The sequence below is a fragment of the Python bivittatus genome, unplaced genomic scaffold, assembly GCF_059951505.1.
Source record: "Python bivittatus isolate LINGU-HERP-01145 unplaced genomic scaffold, Pbiv_v1 ctg000220_np1212, whole genome shotgun sequence".
Lineage (NCBI taxonomy): Eukaryota > Metazoa > Chordata > Lepidosauria > Squamata > Pythonidae > Python > Python bivittatus.
In genome coordinates, this window is record NW_028277048.1 from 22,724,127 (window position 1) to 22,747,385 (window position 23,259).

The 23,259-nt window shown below is 43.4% G+C and overlaps 1 protein-coding gene and 1 long non-coding RNA gene across 4 annotated transcripts in view; one reads left to right on the plus strand and one right to left on the minus strand.

Annotated features, from left to right (window-relative positions):
• Positions 1–23,259, minus strand: part of LOC148216299 (uncharacterized) — a 43,522-nt gene that overhangs the window by 19,248 nt on the left and 1,015 nt on the right. The window lies entirely within an intron of this gene.
• Positions 22,601–23,259, plus strand: part of CACNB3 (calcium voltage-gated channel auxiliary subunit beta 3) — a 37,473-nt gene continuing 36,814 nt past the window's right edge. The window contains exon 1 of the mRNA XM_088138129.1: positions 22,601–23,188. Within this exon, the coding sequence (XP_087994255.1) occupies positions 23,147–23,188 (42 nt within the window). The 5' untranslated portion in view covers positions 22,601–23,146. The remainder of the gene's footprint in view (positions 23,189–23,259) is intronic.

Here is a 23,259-nt window from a genome sequence, read left to right on the forward strand (position 1 = left end):
ACTGTACACTGTTTGAGATGCTATTGTTATTCAGTTCTGCTGTTCTATTAAAAATGCTATTTCAGTGCTATTATTTTGGCTTGTTAACTATTTATTCGTACAAAGTATCACTGGAATCATTGGAGCAATCAGTTATAATAAGTAACTTAATTCCCATTAATTAATTTCAGTGCAATTTAGTCTGGATGCTCTGCATGAATTCTAGAAACAGCCTGCTTAGAAAAACAAAGCAATCTACAATTATATAACATACATAAATACAGTACATTACAGTATAAAATAATATAATGAATACTTTTTAGGTGCTGACACATACGTTATAGTCTTAAATATTCCTTATTTTGGAACTTGTCAGGTAGCAAGCCCAGTTCACCCATATAACTTAGGCACAGGCTGAGGTGGCAGCGATCTTTTACTCTCAGAAATACTTGGCTTCCGTACACATCTAAGGTGGCAGCCCCCCCTGGTGGCATATCCCTGCATTGACCCAGTGCTGGCACAAGATCTGGTGGAGGCTTGTTGAAATACTAACGAATGTTCGTCTGATCTGAAAAAGGCAAAGGCAAAATCAAAAACTCCTCTTTTGAGTTAGTCTTTCCCAACAGGACAGTAGGTATTCTACCAGGATCTTGTGGAAAGCAGAAAGAAATGGCAGGATTGAAACATGAAATTGGCAGAAATAAGGTCAGGGAATACCTGCTTACTTTGAATTAGTTTAATTCTCCAGGGCCAGATAAACAGTATTCTGACTACAGTTGCAACTAGTTGATGGTCTGGCCAAGGCTTTACATATTACCATTCAGATATCCTTGAGGACTGGTGAAGTGCCAGCTGACTGGAGGTGTTGTCTTTCCCTTCAAAAAAAGGAAAAAGAGGATCCAGCAAACTATAGAACGATCTGACATCAGTAACCTGGGGAGATTCTAGAAGCGATCATAAGGACAATGAATTGTACATCCTTTGAAACTAATACAATAAGAATTAACAGAAGTCCACATGAATTTGTCAAGAACCAATCTCACTAGACTAACTTTATCTAATTTTTTTATTCAGTACCTTCTCTGATAGATTGTGAGGATGCTACAGATGTGATATATCTTGGTTTTAGCAACACATTTAGCAAAATATCCCATGGCATTCTGATTATCAAGCTAGCTAAAAGTGGACAGAATGTTAGGACAATTAAGTGGATACATAGTTGGTTCAAAATGTATACAAAGAATGCTCTGCCCGTGGTTGTGCATCAAGCTGGTGAGAGATATCAAATGGGGTGTCACAAGGTTCACTCCTGGGCTCTCTACTCTTCAATATTAATATCTTAGATGAAGATAGAGGAAAATAAAATTTGCACATGTCACAACTTGGATGAAATTATTAATATCCTAGAAGACAAAAACACAATTCAAAACCATCTTGATAGGTTAATTAAAACCAGCTGAAATTAGTGAAACTAAATTTAACCAAAACGAATGTAAAGTTCTTCCCTGAGGTTATAAAAATCAAGTGTACACTACAGGTAGGGCATAGCTAGCTTAGTAACAATACTTGTAAAAAAAAGATTGGAAAAATACTTGATTGCAAATTGCATATAAATCAACAGTGTGATGGGGCTGCAAAAAAACAAAACAAAAACAAATGCAGTTATAGATTGCATCAATAGAGCTATCATTGCCAAAACCACACAAGCAATATTTCCACTTTAATCCTCTTTACTTGGATCCCAGTTCTGGGCATCACATTTTAAGAAGGAGAATGGTAACAAGGATGATCAGTCCTGTAAAGAGAGATGTTGGTGAGCGCGTTTAGCCTTGAGAAGATTGAGAGGGGCTATGACAGCAGTATTCAAATACCTTTAAGGATGTCAGGCAGAAGAAGGTCAAGATATGCTCTGTAGTGTTCTAGAATGCAGGACATGGAATAATGGATTGATGTTATAGGACATAACGACGGTAACAAATTCTGACTGAATGCTAGAAGAAACTTTTGAACAGTAGGAGTACTTTGATAGTGGAATCAGTTACTCAGAAGGATGATGGCCTCCCTTTCACTGAATGTTTCTGAGCAGAGGCTAAGCCATCTGTCCAGGGAGAGGCTTTCATTTAGTTTCCTACACTGAACAGGGAGTTGGACTCTAAGACCCTCTCCAACTCAGTGGTTCTATAGTTCTAAGTATACATTTTACCACACAGGGGCGCCCGTCAACTCTTTTTCGTTTCTGAATTAAAAAGTAATGGGAGAGTCTTTCGAACATTCCAGACTTTACCGTCAGCTTCTCCAACTGGAAGCTGTTCAGATATCTTGGACTAGAACTCCCAACATACCCAAGTAATACAGCCAATGAGAGATTTAGTTGAGTGTGACAACTGTTGTAGTCTGCACATCTAGAGGGTGATGGGGCAGCTGCCCCAGCCCTACTGGAATTTGCTCTAAGCTGCCCTTAAAAAGAATGTAGTGTATATTTCAAACAAAGCTGGATGGCTGGGTCTAGTCAACATTAAATTTAGCATAATGCTACAGGATGGAGCTATGTTGGAGGCATTATAGAAAATGGGTGGCATCCTATGCCAAAGTCAACTTCTGAATACTGCTGTTACCAGCACTGTAAGCCTCACAGATCCCATTGGCAAAGGAAGGGACTGGCTGTAGGAACCACCTAGGGAATTACCTTTATCCAGTTCTGACATATTCAGCAGTGTCCACAGAAGGTGGTGTCAAAACAGCCAAGATGGTGAATACAGCATTGTGATGCAAGCCAGAGGTGGAGCACGCATCACAATACCGTATCTGCCATCCTTTTGTTTTGATCCCCACCTGCAGACACCACTGTACATATTGTAGTCATGTTCTGCCTAAACTGGCAAAATGAAACAAAACCCTATGTTTTCTTGCTGTTTGTTTTTGTTTCATTTTCTACTGCTGCGCATATCCACGTGACCAAGCTTCACAGCTGTTAAGACTATGGTGATGCTTGTCCAACGGTTGTTCTTCAAAATACTATTATCATGAGAAGAAGTGAGACAAGAAAATTTAAGTGTGATGAAAAATGGCAGAGTGGGAGAAAGAAAGAGAGAGAGAGAGAGAGAGAGAGAGAGGTCTAAATTCCATCATAAACTAGGGGAAAATTCATATGAAAACTGGAAATTATCAAGAACATTTCACTGGGATTACACTACAGCACAGTGAAAAAATGGGACTATGATTAAAAATAAAGAAGATCAAGCCAAGGACAGCAGGTACAACAACCAGCCATAGAACTGACAGTGAAGACACTGAAGTGGTGGATAGCTTCTACCTTGTCAGCTATCAACAATAAAGGAATCAACAGTCAAGAAATACACCATAGACTAGGACCTACAGGTTGTCCTCATTCAGTGACCACTCATTCAGCTGCCATTCAAAGTTACGAAGGTGCTGAATGAGACTTACGACAGGTCCTCGTAGTTGCAGCCATTGCAGCATCCCCGCGGTCACGTGATTGTGATTTGGGCGCTTGGCAACTATCTTCCAATTACGACCTTGCAGTGTCCCACAGTCGCTTGATCATATTTTGATCTTCATTGCCAGCTTCTGACAAGCAAAGTCAATGGGGAAGCTGGTAGGAGGTCAGAAATGGCAATCACATGACCATGGGATGCTATGATCATGCGGGATTTGCCTAATGACAACTGGGACTGCTATCATAAGTTGGCGTGGTCACATGACATCGTGCCTTATGACTGTGTTGCTTAACAATGGAGTTCCCAGTCCCAATTACTGTCAGTAAGCAAGGACTACCTCTAGTAGGCTGGTAATTAAGGCCTTGGAAGAAATATTCAGTTGCTGTGATTGCTTTTATCTAACAAGATAATCACGCAGGCAATGGTTTTCTCTGTGACACTCAAGGGAAAGGAAAGTTGGACTTTGAAGAAGCAGGACAGAAAGAGTATTGATGCTTTTTAACTTTGGTGTTGGAGAAGACTCCTGAGAATGCCATGGACAGAACAAATCAATCCAGAGGCCTCACTCAAGTAACAAATGACCAGGCTCAAAAATCATATTTTGGACACAATATGCAAAGACCCAGGTCCCTCAACAAATTCGTAATTCTGGAAATTGAATGTTGGGTCAGATTTCGTTTTTGTTCTTGTCTATCTGCTTCCATTTTTGTGGCACCTCTTCTTTTTTGACACGCGCATCCCAGCTTGCCACCAAAAGCTGAGGGCATTCCCAGCAGAAAAAAGATTGTGGAACCTTGTCACAGAAAAGTTTGGATTGCTGGCACTTGCCAAGAAGCAGCTGTCCAAAGAGAAGGGAGCGTTGGCTTAGCTATTTTCTCCCATACTACCCTGCTTGGTACAGCAGATGCTAAACACTAATTGATTTGACACTCCTACAGTACAATTTTAGGAAAGGAAGTGATGGAGCCAACCCAATAGTATAATTTCTGGTCTGCGTATGGCAGTGCCTCGTACCATGTTATTTTGATTTAGTCCCTGAAAGCTTGTTTTCTTCCATTGTATTGTATCCAGCATTCTGTATGTATGTGTGTGAGTGTGTGTGTATGCGTGTGGGGTAAAAAGTAAACATGAAAATATAAAGAGAAAAATTAAGAAAAAGGAAAAAAACAAAAAAAAGTGCAAGAAACAGTACAGATAGAAAAAGAGAAAAGGAAAAGATATATAAAGAAGCAACTTCTTTACCGCAGTTACAAAAGGACTTATCTTACCTCCCTCTTTAAGATCACATCAACATTCTGTTTTGCTTTTTTTAATATAATTTTATTGAATAAATTTTAACAAGATAAAAGCAATACAAATATTAGGGGGGGAAAACAGAAAAAATAGAATAGTGAATAAGAAAGAAAGAAAATAGAAAAAAATTATAAAGAAGCGATTTCCACTCTTTTTGACAGTAGTTATAAGTGCATTTATATTGTACCCTCTCTAAGGTTACATTATAATTTCCTTCTTCCATAAGCTACCCTTTCTAATTGTCAAACCCCTAAATCACAAGTTCATTTTTTTTCAGCAAAACGTCCATAAGGGGTTTCCAGTCACTAATAAATGTAATAGTTGATCTTTCTCTAAGCAAACAAGTTAATTTTACCATCTCTGCTAATTCCATCATCATCACCAACCATTCCTTCATTGTGTTTATATCAGAGTCTTTCCATTTTTGTGCATATAATAGTCTCGCACCAGTGATCATATATAAAAATAAACTTCCGTGGCTCTTTTCTAGTTGTCTGTCCATTAATCCCAACAAGAAAACTTTTCTTGTTGGGATTAACTTTCTGTTTTTCTTGGAGTGCTCTAGAATTGCAATCTTTCATCTTCTCCCTGCACTTGTCACCCTTATGAAGTAGACATCCAGCAACGTTCTAGCTAGATTAATTAATCCATTAATCAATTTTATTTACTAGATTTATAAGACCCCCAAGTGCATCATGACTTTGGGATCTCATCCTGTAATGTAATTGCTCCATGCTCCCAAAGATGGCAATGATCATATTTATGTAAGGAACGTCTTCCTTTCCTGTAAGTCACTCTAACCATAAAATCTCTGGCAATGTTTATCTGAGCTGTTTTGATGTCATGGAAGATACAGTGGGGCAAAAAAGTATTTAGTCAGCCACCAATTGTGCAAGTTCTCCCACTTAAAAAGATGAGAGAGGCCTGTAATTTTCATCATAGGTATACCTCAACTATGAGAGACAAAATGGGGGAAAAAATCCAGAAAATCACATTGTCTGATTTTTAAAGAATTTATTTGCAAATCATGGTGGAAAAGAAGTATTTGGTCACCTACAAACAAGCAAGATGTCTGGCTCTCACAGACCTGTAACTACTTCTTTAAGAGGCTCCTCTGTCCTCCACTCGTTACCTGTAGTAATGGCACCTGTTTGACCTTGTTATCAGTATAAAAGACACCTGTCCACAACCTCAAACAGTCACACTCCAAACTCCACTATGGCCAAGACCAAAGAGCTGTTGAAGGACACCAGAAACAAAATTGTAGACCTGCACCAGGCTGGGAAGACTGAATCTGCAATAGGCAAGCAGATTGGTGTGAAGAAATCAACTGTGGGAGCAATAATTAGAAAATGGAAGACATACAAGACCACTGATAATCTCCCTCGATCTGGGGCTCCATGCAAGATCTCACCCTGTGGGGTCAAAATGATCACAAGAACGGTGAGCAAAAATCCCAGAACCACATGGGGGGACCTAGTGAATGACCTGCAGAGAGCTGGGACCAAAGTAACAAAGGCTACCATCAATAACATACTACGCCACCAGGGACTCAAATCCTGCAGTGCCAGACGTGTCCCCCTGCTTAAGCCAGTACATGTCCGGGCCTGTCTGAAGTTTGCTAGAGAGCATTTGGATGATCCAGAAGAGGATTGGGAGAATGTCATATGGTCAGATGAAACCAAAGTAGAATGTTTTGGTCTAAACTCAACTCCTTGTGTTTGGAGGAGAGAAAATGCTGAGTTGCATCCAAAGAACACCATACCTACTGTGAAGCATGGGGGTGGAAATATCATGCTTTGGGGCTGTTTTTTTGCAAAGGGACCAGGACGACTGATCTGTGTAAAGGAAAGAATGAATGGGGCCATGTATCGTGAGATTTTGAGTGAACACCTTTCATCAGCAAGGGCATTGAAGATGAAACGTGGCTGGGTCTTTCAGCATGACAATGATCCCAAACATACCACCCGGGCAACGAAGGAGTGGCTTCGTAAGAAGCATTTCAAGGTCCTGGAGTGGCCTAGCCAGTCTCCAGATCTCAACCCCATGGAAAACCTTTGGAGGGAGTTGAAAGTCCATGTTGCCCAGCGACAGCCCCAAAACATCACTGCTCTAGAGGAGATCTGCATGGAGGAATGGGCCAAAATATCAGCAACACTGTGTGAAAACCTTGTGAAGACTTACAGAAAACGTTTGACCTCTGTCATTGCCAACAGAGGATATATAACAAAGTATTGAGATGAACTTTTGATATCGACCAAATACTTATTTTCCACCATGATTTGCAAATAAATTCTTTAAAAATCAGACAATGTGATTTTCTGGATTTTTTCCCCCATTTTGTCTCTCATAGTTGAGGTATACCTATGATGAAAATTACAGGCCTCTCTCATCTTTTTAAATGGGAGAACTTGCACAATTGGTGGCTGACTAAATACTTTGCCCCACTGTATGGAGAAGGTCAGAGTCTTCTGGCAGACACCAGCTAGGTGTTTTGGATCCTGGACGGAGAGATGGCAGGCAGAATCATTTACACAAGGGAACAAAAACTAGCAAGAGCTACAAAGTAAGAGATATCAGCCAAATGGGAAGTATATAGATGAATCAGTGTGTATATGTATGTTGATGATGGTGAATGATGAAATGGAATAAATTTGGAAACTGAAACAAAAATAGAAAGATATCCCAATACGCACAAAGACTGGCAAATACAGAATGAATGAATTTCCATGAATATATGCCCTATATGTTTTTGCTTCTTTCTGAAAAGTTTTCTTTTGCTTTTTTTCTCAAAATCTCGGGATTTTGTTAATGTTTTAGTTTGGGTTTTTTGTGCTCAATTAATAAAAGCAAAACAATAAACATTTTTTGAAAACGAAGGAAGGTTTCCGTTTTGGGATGCTCTTATTGACTGTTACTCAGAATGACATGAATTGAGGAAAGTACACACAGATGGTCCTATGTTGATCTGGTTAACTGAAAACATTTAAGGCTTAACATTTATTGAGTGTGCCTATGCATAAGAAAAAATCATCCCCACATTTCTGAATATTTTCTGCACTTCTACTGGGATAGAGTTGGGGAATGTGTCTTCGGATGCTTGCTTGCACTCCACAAGCCACCTATTATTTTCAGCGCCATTTTGAGATTACTAGGAAATGACATCATCCTCTTAACATTCTTCTCTAGCCTGATAGTTGAGGGCAAATACAGATGGTCCTCGGTTAACGATCACTCGTTCAGCAACTGTTCCAACTTATGACGGTGCTGAATGAGTGGGACTTACGATATCGAAGTTCTGGCCATCGCAGTGCCCCCATGGTCACGTGATTGCGATCCAGGTGCTCAGTAACCAGCCCAGATTTCTGACTATCATAGCATCATAGACCCAGAGTCACTTTTTGTGAGATGGGTGGTATCTAAATTTGAAATATAAATAAATAAATCTGCAATCACATGATCACAATTTGCGACCTTCCCTGTTGCCTTCCCACAAGCAAAGTTAATGGGGAAGCCGGCAGGAAGTCAGAAGTCACAGTCATGTGAGGTCCTCGCATAATGACCCCTGTGATTCACTTGGTGACGGTAACCAAGGGCTGCTAGAACTGCCATTGCTAAGTGGCATGGTTACATGACATTGGGCTTTACGACCGTGTCACTTAGCAACAGGAATTCCGGTCCCAATTAGCATTGTTAAGTGAGGACTACCTGTATAGAGAGCTGTCAGCCCTTCAAGGTAGGCCAGGTCGAGAAAGAGGCAAGGCAGGGAATGCTCTTTATTGTTGCAGGGTAGAATAACAGAATCTTGAAAGCCTGTCAGAGATCCTCTCTTCTCCATCTTATATCAAACAAAATTTGGTACAGGCTTTCCCTTTCCTCAGAACGGAGTAATCTTTTCCGAAAGCCTCTCCTTAATGATTCACTCATTCCTTCACAGAGGCAAAAGGGTTCCATGGAGTTGGGGGCAAAGAGATTCCAGGGCTCTTGAGGCTGTAAGAATGAAAAATACCACATTCTGGCTGGCAACAACCACCTGGTTTTTAAACTGCAGACTTAAGTCCAATACAGGCTGCTCATTAGATATGCTCACAGTTGCCAACCTAGACAATGATAACATACATTCCTACATGTTGATTGGTTGATTGATTGATTGATTAAATAAACATGTCATTTCAGTCCACAGATTCTAAGCAGGTAACAATACCCTTACAGTAAACTAAAACATCAAAACATACATAATTCAAATAAAATTCACATGTAATCTGGTATCCAGGTATCCTTGGGCGACCTTTACAGCCCTGCCTCATCTCAGATGATGCGTTTGGTGTAGAGCAGGAGGACTTTCCTTGGTGTCCACAGGGACATTTGGCTGCAGGTCTGGGTTGCTCCCTGCCCTTTCAGAACAAAGTTAACAGTCTGAGGCCACCTAGAAAGGCACCTTTGAAAAAGGCCGATGGATGAGGGATCCTGTCCTCAGGTCAGATTGCCTTGTTGTTTTCTAAAGGGAAGAAAAAAGGAATCCTTCCTGCGCAGAGAGCTCCTATGCTTAAGGCTCCCATAGAGCACTTAAAAGATGTGATAACAACAAAAGCAAAAGGGGGGAAGACTGCTTTCCTCACCCCCCCTCAACTACCCCTGAGGGAGGGGCAGGAGAAAGACAGCTTCTTCATTGTGCCTTCAGCTCCAGCTGAGATGCTCCCTTTGACAGCAAACTCTGTTGCCTTCTAATTGCTGTGAGAGGCTCCAGGAGCCAATTTTTGGCTGAAAAGGAGGCTAAAAATATCACAAAGAAAAGAGACATGAACCCCTCCCAGATGGCGGAGGGGAGGTAAAATCCCTCTCCTCCGTCATATTATGCAGGCTGGGGATGAGATGCTCAGTTGTTCTCTAGCTGTTCTCTTGCACACTGGATTCATGCCTGATAATACGATGCAGGGAAGGGCCTTTAAGCTCCCATGAGGAGCTACTCAAGTTGTAGGATGTCCCTCTACTTCTTTCCTGACCCAGGTGATCATTTGTGGAAGGACAGAAAGGAGTCTTTCCAGAACTGCAGGTTGTAATATCTAATGGTGTCATGGTCCAGTTTGTTCAAACTTTATCCCCCATTCCCTATCATTACAAATTTGGGTGCCATCTTGGGTGCTAGTAAGGTATTAATAGCCAAGCTGGAACATTGATACAGTACTTCTCTGGGTTGCCAACTCTTTGGCATATAAAAGTGCCTTTTACAGAGTTTGACAGTTGTTATTGCTATGGACCTTGACATGGAGTCCCAACGCTCAGAGGGTAACTCAGGTAAGGAAGCTGGTCAGAACATTCCCTCATTGCCTTCTCCATATTGCCATCCTTAGGGCCCTTCTCCACTGCTGAGTTCCACCCATTCTTGAGTTGGTGAAAAACTACTGGAACTAATGAAATTTACTGTTTCCATTCCCAATCCTGATCTTGCCTCTATGGCCTTTGTTGCATGTCACCGTGGACCCCTGACTTCCCTCCAGGGTAATCAGTGACAAACCCCTACATATTTTATGAATGCTTGGACAGCATTGGAATAAAGGGGGAAAATACTACTCCATTACTGGTTCAGATAAGGATGGCACAGTCATGAGATAGAGATGCGATGAAATCAACATCATGGGGACATGGTAGAAGAAAGATTTGTTTGTACCATGGTTAGGTTCAAGTGGGGAAAGGCCCTTAGACTCAGAGCAAAATTCTAATCGAGAATAGGCAAAAGCCAAGGTAGACCTAACAGTAGGGGACCTGAGAGCTGAAGTTCAGCCACACTGTGCCATAAGTAAATGCTGCTGTAATGAAGGAAGATTCATTTTGTGCAGAACAGTGAGCTCAGCTCTGTTTTTTAGGAAAATAAATTAGATTTTGCTAACAATGTCTGTTTATCCTGGTTCTAGACCCCACAGAAGCTTAAAGGTGTAGAGTCAGACAAGGACTCCTTGAGAACCACTTTTGCCTCTTCAGCCATGTGAGTTCTAATATAAAACAGGCCTTAATTAACCTCTCCCCATCCCACAGAACCCAACAGAACAGCTGGTGCATACTGGAAATGTTAGGCCATGCTAACTGGGAAACCTGAGAGTTGTGGCCCCAACATACCTGGAAAGCACTAGGTATGGAAAGCTACTGCAAAGCAACACTACACAGTGGCATTTACTTACAGCATGGTTCTGAAATAGACATTAGAGCCCTGCCTAATGATGCTGGATGCATCCAGGTAAACCTAGAAGGATGAAGTAGAGGTCTCTTCTCTAAACAGATGTCCCTCCAGAAAGATTGGATGGCAGCTCCCAAGCTGACTGGGGATTACATGAGTTACTGTCTGATACATCTGGGGACACACAAGTTTGGAGACAACTGCAATAGTGGGAACGTTGCCCTTGAACATGGAATGAGCCGTGCAACATATTAGTGAAATCTTTGGGGCAGGGTGATCTCTTATGTGTTGAATTCCCCTACTGCTCCTGAATCCCTAGAGAAGACTTTCTCTTCCATTCTGTCAGCCTTACAAGGTAGACCAGACCGACAGAAAATATCACATATCCCTTAAACTAACCTTTGTTAAGATTGGCAGTAATAACAGAATCTTGCAAATCTGAATATGTTTCTCCTCAGCCCTCTTTTACCTTCATGTGAATTCAGGGATGTCTGTCTGATGTTTTCCTATCCCTCCCCCCTTGTCTGGGCTTAAGCAATGTTTATCTCCTTGTTGCCTTGGTCATAGATCTTCCCTTTCTCCATCAAGGACATCCTCTTTACCCTCTACACATCAGTGGTCACTTCTACCAAAGGCTGTGCTGACCAGCATGATAGGAGTTACAGTCTAACAGAACAAGGGGCACCAGGTCGAGAAGTCTGAGGTACAGTATTCCCAGACATTAGATATTGTTGTCCTTTTCAAGGACATTCTCAACCATCTCCCATTTATTTTAATTGGTTTTCTTGCACATTGCAGCGTGTTTGTGATCCTTGTGGATCTTTCCTTCACTATAAGTCTATGAATCTATGCTTTTTTCCTTAGAACAGGGCTAGCACAAATTATTTTGCTCTTCAATATCAAGAAACAATTCCCCAGCTCTTTATTTACATCTGCATTTTATATATGGATGGAATGGGAGAGAGGGGTTATTATATATCTTCCTTGGCATCTCCTGGCAGCAGTTCTTTTCCACCTCTTCCAAATGAGTGGGCTTTTGTCTCCCCCAAGTTGAAGGGGAAAAGAACATAGCAGGAAAAGGCAAATTATTTATTTGGGACCCATTAGGGGAAGACCTAGCTCCCTAGAGAAGGCTCTAATGCTGGGAAAGCTGGAAAGAAAGTGAAGAAGAGGACAACCAGCAGCAAGATGGATGGACTCAACTACAGTAGTGATAGGTACACCATCGGAAGATTTGAAGGACCAGCTGGGGACAGTTTGTTCTGGAAAAAATAGATTTATGTGATTGCTAAGAATTGATACCAACTTGATGGCACATAATCAATCAATCAATCAATCAGGAAAAGACAGAGGCATGGTCTCTATAGCACTGAATGTGGAGTCCAAACATCTGAGTATGGGGTCCCAACTTATCAGGTTAGCTTGGAGGCCCATGCAATTCTGTCACCCAAATCACCACCTCTGCAGTTGATCTGGAGGACCACGTTAGAGAGGGTGGTGCAGCCCAGCCCCTCCTGAAGGCAGAAGCAAAAATATTCCCTTTCTCTCTGGTTTTGTTCTGCCCTGCTTCTGCCTCTGCTGCCTGACTCTTTGCCTGTGTCCACCCCCAGCATTTCTGAAACCACCTGGATTCTTCTCAGCAGTCCTCAATAATTCATATGCTGTTGGAGCTGTTTGCAAGCTGTTCTCAATTTTTGAGCTTAACTTGGTTAGAGGAGGGGCCTCTCTCTGCTTGTCTCCTTCCACACCCCCATTTGCTCTGTGGTAAAAGTGCAGGGGATTCTGAAGAACACAAGGAGATACGACAGAAAGGGAGCTCTCAACCCTTGTGCACTAGGTCACTCTGTTTTGTAGCAAGGAGGCATATGCTTTAGCACCATTCATTTTAGCCTATGGTTATGGCTTGTTTCTTATTCTGGGAAAACCTGAAGTCTTCTTTACTGCAGGAACACACTGTCTGAGGCAGCTCTCTGTGGGGGGTGGGGGGTAAGTTTTCCTTTTGCCCGATTTACATGCAGAAAAGTACTGTAAAATAGTGGAACCACACAAACCACTTTCCAAACTAGTCTTTTTGAAAATTTATTTACTTTACAAAACTTGTACCCCACCTGATTCCACCAACCCTGGGTGGCTTGTGTAAAAACTTATTTATCTTATTACTTACCAATTGGAAATCTTTTTCCAATTGTCAGTTGTGCTTTATATTAGGTCACTGAATGTCTCCCTTCACAGAATACAAAGACAGAAGGCCTTTCTATGCTATATAATTGAATCATGAAAGCCCAGTATGTTCTATAAGCTTATATTAAATTTACCAGATCAAGTTTACCAGATTTCTGGAATTGCAATCTGATGACCAAAGAAAATACTGACACTGACAATTCAGATATAGCAATCTCTTTCAACCTTGCACCCTCCAGATGTGCTGGAATGGTGACTCCCAGAATTCTGAGCCATCACAGCTATTGCCTGGGAAGTCTGGGAGCTGTAGTCTTTAATGCCCTTACTGAACTAGCATTCTCACAGTTCTCAAGGAAGAAAAATGGTAATGCAAATCAGAAGTGAAGTACATTCCTATACATGTCTAATTAAAAGAGGACCCCAAGTTGTTCAATGAAACTTGTCCCAAATAAGTGGGCATAACATTCAGACAATTAAATGACGTTGACTTCAGTGACTTACTTTCAAGTTGCCATGATTCAGATTTTTTTATTTATTTTTTTTGGTAAAGCTAGTGTAAATATGCCCTGTGCCACTATTCTACCTAGATGTAATCTAGAATAGAACCTGTCCACTTTACAGTTTACTCCTACCTGTTCTTTACAAGGAGGAAAATTGAATTTGTAGCAATTTCTATTGCTGGATCACAATTCATACTAAGGCTATAATGTAGCGTAAGGGAACAGGACTTTTAAGATTTGTGTAGAAGAGGAAATCTCAGCAAGCATTTGACAAAATGGACCTTCCAGAATTCAAATTGGATTCACACACTGTACAAAACCATAGTTTGCTAAACTATGCCTTTGCAAAACCATAATTGTCACTGCTAAGAGCCAACTTTTTATGCAATTACTAAGAGCCAACCCTAAAGAGACGACAGTATGGTTTAGTGTGATATCTGAACCCAGCTTTCATGCAGCTCTGCAAGTTACAGGAGCCTGGTCCTTTTTTGTAGGACCCCGCTTCCAGTTCCAATCCTGTTACTTTAAACCATTGAAGCTGTTCAATACTAATAGAAGTATGCCCCTCCATAAAAGTTTTGTGATAGTGAGGAAGCCAGAGGAGACTGTTTGGATATCAACATGGAAGATACACGGGTTGGGTTTGCTAAGTACACAATGGTGCTAAGCAGGACTTCATGGCATCTGTCAAAGCTTCTGAGAGTCAGCAGGAAGCATGAAGGCTAGAGAGTGCCGCCTGGATCTGTTGCGCTATTTTTATATCTAGCAAATGCTTTGTCAGAGGACAGTATCCGGAGATGCTGAGCCTTCTGAAATACCAGCTGGCAAGGTGACAAGATGGTCAATGGCTCCCAGATCAGCTAGAAGCAAAAGAGGGCTTTGTGCCTATGCCAGACCTCCAATTTGGGGTCATGTTAAAATGTTTAATCAGAATGTGTCCTCTGAGCACCAGTGGAACCCTTGTATTCAGTGATAGGAAAACAGCCCTTCCTCTCCTACCCAAGTCCTACAGAGTTGCCTTAAATTGAGTCACACCCTGGATCTACAATGCAATCTTATATTTCCTCCTCAGAATAAGTTCTGATTACTTTTAGGGGAATAACAACAAGAGTTTTTGTTAGTTTTTGATGCTTTTTGAGATTTAAGGTTGCAACTTGGCTTAGCTTTGATGTTCTGGATCAATTCACTTACTCTCTGTTTTTGAGGCATTTCATTTCCTAAAAGACCTAGAAGAACTTGCTAGGCTTTAAAAAAGTAGAGTTTCCCTTGAGTTGAGCTGGTGACTTCATGGACTCAACCAAGTAGTTTTCTTAGCAGCAATACAAAAGTGGTTCACCATTGCCCTCTTCCAAAACGTTTAAAATAAATTAATTTTAATAAATTAATTGTATACATGCACACACACAAACATATTAGTATCACAACCTTGGGATTTCCTAGTAGTTTTCCATCCAAGTACTAACCAGTTCACATTCTGTAAGTTTCTGAGGATCAGCCAAGGTCATCAAGGTGCTGTCATATGCTTTGCGCATATAACACCCTGTCTCTACAAAAAACTATTTCTAAGTAGACATGCATAGAATTGGTCCACTATAATCTATTCTGATGACAGTTCTTTCAGGCCCTAAGACCTAGGATGCTAGGAAAATAAACCTAGGATTTCATGCAGAATAGCCTGTGAACTGGAACTTCTGTCTCATTGCCCAGTCTTTCTCCTAAAAGGGAGAGAGCATCTTCAAGAAGTCCCACTGTCACATCTTTGTCAACCAATTGCCCCTACCCCGTTCTCTTTCCCTAAGAAGACAAGCCACTGAACTACCACTAAAATTATAATTTGATACAAGGTATATCCATGCCATAAGAGGAGTTCAGGACATTTTTAAAATGTTTGCTGATAGCCCAATAAACAAAAAGTCTAAAGCTTTGCTCTTGAAGAGCAAGATTAAACAGCTGCAAAAGTATGCATTCACATGCATGCACATGTGCACACACACACACACACATACACTGATGCCCCTGCAGAAAAATCACATGGCGTGGAACAAAAAGAGAAAGTACCTTCTAATCTCCTTAAAGGTCTATGCTACTCAAGCACAATATTTGCCCATAAGAATGAGAAGAGCTAATGGACAGAAACAATGGGGGAATGTGCTTTGGCTCAGAGGTTATTTTTGGTAAGGACTCTTTTGCCAACTACCCATTCTGAATGCCAGCATCCAGGCATCTCTAAATGGAAGGGGGGAGCAAGAGAGAAAAGTTGATGCTTGGTCCCCCCCTCTTGATACAGATCCCAGCCAGAAGTGACAAGAGTGGACCCCATTCTCCCCAAAATGTTAAAAGTGGGAGAAGGCTCTGGCAGCCCCACAACCTTCCCCTCTTCCCTTCCTTCCTGTTCCCCCTTCTTTCAGACAACAAAGAGGTTTCTTACATCCCCAGGGTGTTCCTGGCGTCTGAGAACATCCATTAACAGCCACTTGGTCTCCCCCACCACTCCTCTGGTCCTTCGAGGGGAGTGTTTCCTTATTTATGAAGCCACTCTGAAGCAGCCAAATGGAAGGATTCCCCAGCATACAGATACTCCCACTTCTACCTCCCCCATCTTCCAAGTTGAGTGCTTGCTTACAAGGGGAGGGGGGGCTGATCTTGCAAAAGCATTTCAGAGAAATGCTCCTCAAGCTTTTATTTCTAAAGGGCAGCAATCCTCTGCGGTGTAGGAGGGGGGGCAAGGGAGAAGAGGTGTAAATGGGGAGGGATGAAAAGTACTTTGTGGGAGGCATGGCCTGGGCCCCTGCTGGCAAGGTGGGGGGAAGGAGGGGCCTCTTCTCGCACTACAGTTCCCCAGGGCAGGAGGCAAGTCTTTGCAAACAGGTCTTGGGCTTTTGGATTTAAATCTGTTTTTGTAGCAGGACACTGAAAGCTGCTAATCAGGGGCCAGGCACAAAAATGATGGTCCGAGGAACTAAAGTCAGTAAGTTACTGAACCCCATGACTCATAAATTAGCCTTGAATCCATCTATGCATTTCCAGAGATCAGGGATTCTAACTCCACTAAAACTGGACAGCAGCTGAGTAAAGATCCCTCAGAGGCAACCAATTAATGTACCTTTTTTAGAAATGAGAAATACCGAGGTGGAGGGATAAGTTAACTATAGTAGATATTTCTGTGTATTCATTTTTGTTCTAATTAAAGAACTGAGAGTCATGCAGGAACATTTGCAGATTTACTGTAAATCATCGAAAGATTTAAGGAAAGATCCCTATTTTCTGCATTCTGCTCTGTTCTATTCTAGTCACCTTCCTCCAACTTCTACTCTATCCTCACTAAGTACTTACTTTGTCTCAAGGTAAGTAATTTCCCACTGCACACCATCTAAGCAGAGAGTTGCATTGTCCAATGAAGAACAGTGGTTGTGTTCATAAGACACATTTACTCATGATGAACTAAACCACAGTTTGCAGAAATAAGCCAGTTTTCTGAGTTCACATGAATCATAAACTACAGTGGTACCTCGGTTCACGAACTTAATTCGTTCCGTGACTCTGGTCGCGAACCGAATTGGTCGTGAACCGAATCAAATTTTCCCATAAGGTTCAATGTAAATACAGTTAATCCGTTCTGAACCATATGTTTTTTTTTTTTTAAACCACAAAAATATGAAACGAAGTACAGTACAGTACAGCACGAAGAGAGAGAACGCTAACCTTGCTCGAGGTGACTTCTGGCGTGGAGGACAGGAAGGCGGGTGGGGAGGCGGTTATTGCTTGGAGGGAGAGTCCCCCTCCCTACAGGAAGCCACGGCCATGTGTCACAGCAGGGAAAATGGCCACGGGTCATGTTCGTCACCCGATGCGGAGTTTGCGAACGGAAGCAAAATTTTGCGAACGGTGCTGGTCACGAACTGAATTGTTCATGAACAGAAGTGTTCGTGAACCTAGGTATTAATGTAATCACATGGGCAGGTGAGTTTGCTCAACACACTAAGCTAAAATGTGGTTGCCTAATTTGTGGTTCCATAAGTACAGAGCCAGTGTAAAGGTTTTCCTTCAGCTGCAACAGTGCAATACAGTTTTTAATATTTCTGTCACACATTTGAATGACCAAGTAACAGGGCCTAGGAAAGGGAATCTGCAGACAGAAGCAGATTAGCAATTGGCAGGAGTCCTATGGACTAGGAAAAAAATGAGTCTATCCCAGTCTCATTAATAAAAAATGAGAGAGAAAAACTCACTCTGGTTAACTTGTAATGACTCCATCCATGTCACTCTCTTGGCAACAATACAGGGATAGTCTACCATTGTCTTCTTCCACAATGTTTTCTATTCCTTCCAACTCCCCAAAATGTTGAAAGAAAATTCTGCAAAAGGAATCAGGATTCTATCTGTCTGCCTATCCATCTATCAGCAGGATAACTCCAAAAACCAAACAGAACAGTTCAGCTGATTCTGAAAATGGGCCAGATCAGGCTGGGGGCTGCAGAGAAAAACATTCCAGAAAAAATGTTTTCTCCCCCAGTGGGAGAAGCAGTTGGGAAGGGGCTTGGAATGTTGCTGACTGCTCTGTTCTAAGCCCTCCCACCTCAGTCCTGGTCTTGAGACCCAGAGTGACCCACACAAACAAAACACAACAGGAGATCAAAAGCACACATGTACAGATGCAACACATTACTTTGTTATGCAAAAGAAAATACAGATTTTTTTTTGTTCTGGTAAAAGGGACAGAAAGACACTCTGCATGTTTTTGCTGCCTTGTTGACTTCCCACTCTAGCCTGGGGTTTCCTAGTCGTCTCCCATCTAAGTATCAACCAGGGTCAATAGAGCCAATTTGTGATCAGCCACGATTGGCTAGGTGTTGTCTTTTATTTTATTCCATATGAATTGTTAAGTTTCCTTATGGGGAAAAAAACCTCACTTGGGATGAAAAAAAAGAGGAAACTACAGGGTTTTCTGGGCCAAAGAATTTGTGAAAGTGACTCATGAAGATAAAGAAGGGAAGCATCTGAAGCAGGGGGAAGTTAGCAGCTGAGAAATGTTACAGAGAAGTGGAAAACCAGACTGGGTCCCTCAAATTCTCCTTTTGGCATAGGGCTTCACAATGAGTCAGGTCTGATGTGATTCTGAGCACAGGTCAGTGTGAAGATAGCACCTGTTAGGAACACTTTAAATCAAATGTGTCTTTTCCCAGGATCATGCAGGAAAGACACCTTTTGTTTCAAGGTGTTCCCAACTAGCGCTACATTCACATCCACCCACACATCACAATTTGTCCCTCAAATCTGGCTTGCTGGGTAGACCAGCTAAAGAGGCCTTTGGTCTGATCTAACCAGCTGGGCTCTTCTTGGGTTCGGATCCTACTAGAGCGGAGAGAGAACAAGAAAAGCAGGGGAATGTTTTCAGTAAAGAGGAATGAAAAACATAAGGCAAGGCATTCACGCATAGATCTATAATGCTTCTAGATTCAGGATGCAAGATTGGGAATAGGACTGCACATCTGGGAGAACCCAGTAAGCCCACATAGATTACACATACCCACAGCTGGCCAAAAAGGTTTTGCTGCTTGAGATCCAAGCCAAGTCACAGAAGGCCAGCCAGATTTGCTGTCATGGAAGCTGCTGTCTGAGGCAGAGGCCTCTCAGTCTGGTGGACATATCTGCAATTCTGAGACCGTGTTGTGGATGCCAAGGGCATCTGGGGCAAGAGTCGAAAAAGTCAACACTGTGGCCAGACAATCACCCTGTCCCTTTTTGCATGCAGCACACATAAAGATGGGCGGCACTTTGTGTGGTCGCAACACCACTTTTTGGACTTTCCTGCTGGATTCTATCATAAAATAGTTGTCCTGATGGGCTTTGTGTTCATAAAATGGCTGCCAGGAAGGATGTGGCCAGCTGCAAACACCTCTTTACTGGAAGACAAACGGACAGGATTGTTTTCAGCTACCACTTCCTAGCTGCCCGATATGCTCCGTACCTCTCTATCTTACGCTGTCCCTTCCTCCGTGAGCTACTTGATTCTTGGTGAGTGCGTATTGTCACACTGAAGATTAGCATATCCCAGTCTACCAGCTGAGGACATGATCGCTGGCCTGGCGGGTTTGCTGCTTGGGTGCTTGCTCATAAAAAGAGCAATTGTCACGTTGTGTCAGCTTGAGGGTGAAAAATATCCTCATGAAGGTACAAAGAAAGGGACTGAATGGATCTTGGGAACCTGATCTAACTGATAAATTAGTTGGGTGGGCAAGCTCCAGGCCCATGGAATCTATTACTATTATAATTATGTACTATATTCACCAGCCTTAATGTACGGCTGCAGGAGTGAACTACAGTGATCTAGCTGGTGAATATAGTAAATAAGAAGAAGAGAAGAGAAAGAACTGGAGAAAATCACAAAAAACAAAGACCTGCAAATAGAAGTAGAACGACTGTGGCAAAAGAAAGCAAAGATAGTACCAATAGCAATAGGCGCCTTGGGTGCAATCCCCAAACATCTGGAGCACCACTTGAAGACCATCCACACTGACAAAATCACCATCAGTCAATTGCAAAAGGCAGCTTTACTTGGAACAGCTGACATCCTGCAACAATACCTTGTTAACACCCTCAAACAACATCTGTCTATCCCAGGGCCTTGGGAAGGACTTGATAGGTGGATAAATATGCCAAATCCAGCCTAAACATCTGGCTGGCTGTGTCACCAACCACCACCACCACACTAATAATAATAATAGATTCCACAGGACTGAAGCGTGGATTCTGATACAACCTCAGCAGTAATTTGTTTTAACCATGATTTATTGAACAAGCCAGAATGGCTTATTCAACAGAATGATAAATAATAGTTTTATTTATGTATAGGGTTTGCTTTATAGCTTGACTTTTTAATTGATTAATTAATTTTAATTAATTAATGTGGTATTTATTTTTAATTGTTTGTGGGTTTTGTTTTAATTATGAGCCGCCCAGAGTCACCCGTTGGGGGAGATGGGCAGCATACAAATTTAACAAACAAACAAATTTTCAAAATCAAAGAAATCTCTCAAAATGTTTCACCTCTTTTTGGGCTTAATGTCAGCCCTTCTCTGAGGACCAATTGCTCCACCCCATCAAGCTTTGCAACAGCCACTCTCAGCAGCCTGAAGATCCAAGAAACAAGCTGCAGAGAGAACAAGTACCACTCTGGGGGGGCCGTTCCTACCAGCAGCCATAACCCTGAAGGGCCCTGATGGTCTTTCTTATAGAACCACTGACAGCTTTCTCACAGAGTCTCAGAATTTGTCAGTGAATGGCATGGATAATAAGTCTGTTGTGCTGGGTGCTAAAAGAAGATGCTTTGCACAGCTGACTTTGTGATGAACACACTGGGTCCCACAAGAGCCTATCAGCCAATGAGATGTTTCAGCATGGTACCGTAAGGCAAAAAGCAGCAGGAGAAGCTGAAATGCCTATGCAGTGTGGCACAATTTGCTAGGGCCCCTGATTTTTGCAGACTGCTCACTCCCCATCCCATAAGAGTCCCTGTGAGCTGGGCTTCCCATCTGCCTTCTGGGCTAGGTGGGATTCATGAGGAAGTTGGAGGTGGGGGTGCAGCGATGCATGCTGCAGAGGTGGCTGCTACCCAGCCAAGAGGCAGCCACCTCTGCATCTCTCCAAATCCAGCATCTTCCTGCTTAACAAGGTAATGTGCCATGGTCTCTTGGGTTGAGTTGGAAATAGGGAGGACGACTGGAAGGAATAATCCAGAGTCTGGGCCTGGGTGGTGGAACTGCAAACCAAAACACCGAGAACTTAATACAAAAGAGGCAGAGTGGGCTGGGCCCTGAGGTAACTGGCAAACTCAGGCAGGCAGATGGCCTTGGCTACCGGTGTGGCTCACGGCTTCTTTAGCAGCAGAATCCCCAAGCACATGCTCTGCCTTTCCAGTTGGCTAGCCAGGACAACACCCAAGGCTTAGGTATTGTTGAATAAAGTCATTTGTGGGAAGAGCTCCCCATATAGCAAACAGTTTAGCTGTACAAACCACTGAAACTGCTAAATTCTTTGTCTGCCACTCACGCTCTAGCTCCTGGCATTATTGTCCTCCCACAATTCTGGAACATCTAGCCTCCCTGCCACTGATGCCCCCTCCAGATGTGTTGAATTACAACTCCCTTCACTCCCAGCCACCGCCATGCAGGATGGGGACAAAGGGAGTTGTAGCCCAACATGACCAAAGGGCTGAAAGTCAGAATTGTTGTTTTTGCACCACCCCCTCCTTCTTCCTATCAGATTGTGCCAGGATAGCAACAAAGCTAACTGCTTCCTTCTCTCCATCCCCCCAACCCTGAAGGCAACAGTACAGAGACTTTGCCTGAATATCTGAGCTTTCCACTTAGATTCACTTGTCTCACATCTGCTCCTCTCTCAAGAGAATAAGGAGGTATAATGCCTCCTATTCTTGTCGGTCTTCCTCAAATCTCGCTGTTCATTCCAAGCAGGAAGTTCACCCCTGCCAAAAATCCCACCTGGTTTAAGAACCAGCTTCTGAGGCAAGTGGGCTAGAGGGCTGGCCAGCAAAGGGCGTGGGAGACTGGCAGAAAAGAGAAGAGGCTGTAGGGGGATGGGTACCCGAGGAAATCGGGAAGGGGAGAATTAAGGGACATTTCTGAGTCTAACGCTTTAGCCCAGCCAGAGCAGGACTCAGAAAAGAAAAACATCATCACTTCCGGGGAGGGGAGGGGAGGGGGGAACCCGCTGGTAGGTCCAAGTACCTGAAAATGTATTTCTCTGACTAACGGGAAAGGCTTTTCCCCATTTCCCGTTATGTGGAGATTCTTTGCGGTCATTCAGTGGACTTTCAGTAATTGGTACTTTATTTTATCCCTATCTAGGTGGAACTCCGGCCTGGAAGTCGGATGCCCAAGTTGGTTGAGTTCCGGGGATCCCAGACGAACACGAAGGCTGAGAAAATGCGGCGGGGATGGGGGCGGAGTGGGGGGGGGGGCTGGAAGAAGGGCGGGTGAGCCGCTTGTACCGCCACAGTCTCGTCTCCCGGTTTGTAACGTGCCCGCCCTCCCAATATTCCTGCTGGATGAGCATCTGGGAAGAAAGATGAGAGAAGAAGCCGCCTGGGTCAACTGCTGCAGCTTTTCTCCCATCCCGTTTGATGATCCGAAGGTGGCGGCGGCGGAGAAAGGCGCGGGGCTGGAGCGCGAGGACGCCACCCGCCGCGCGAAGTGCGCTCCCGGGCTCGGCTGGGCGCACCCCCTGCCCCTGCCCCTGCCCTGCCCCTCCCCCTCCCCCTCCCCAAGTAATGTGGTTATTTATCGCCTGGCACGTCCCCATGATCGGAGCGGCGCGTAACGGGAGGAGGGGGAGCGAAAAGGGGCGGAGAGGGATGCGCGGCGGCGCGCGCGGCGCTGGACCAGGAGGAGGAGAGCGAGAGAAGGCGAGGGCGAGGAAGGCGCTTGGGAGCGGCGCGGCGGGGAAAGCAGCGGGGGCGGGGGGCGCCTCCCTCCCTCCTTCCTTCCTTCCCAGCTGGCACCGCACTCCGGGCCTCGCCGGCCGGCCGGCTCCCTCCCCGTCTGTCTATGTCTTTTTCTGACTCCAGCGCAACCTTCCTGCTCAACGAGGTAACTTAACAGGCACCGCGCAGCCGCCGCCGCCGCCGCCGCCGCCTCCCACCACGCTGTTCTCAGCCCCT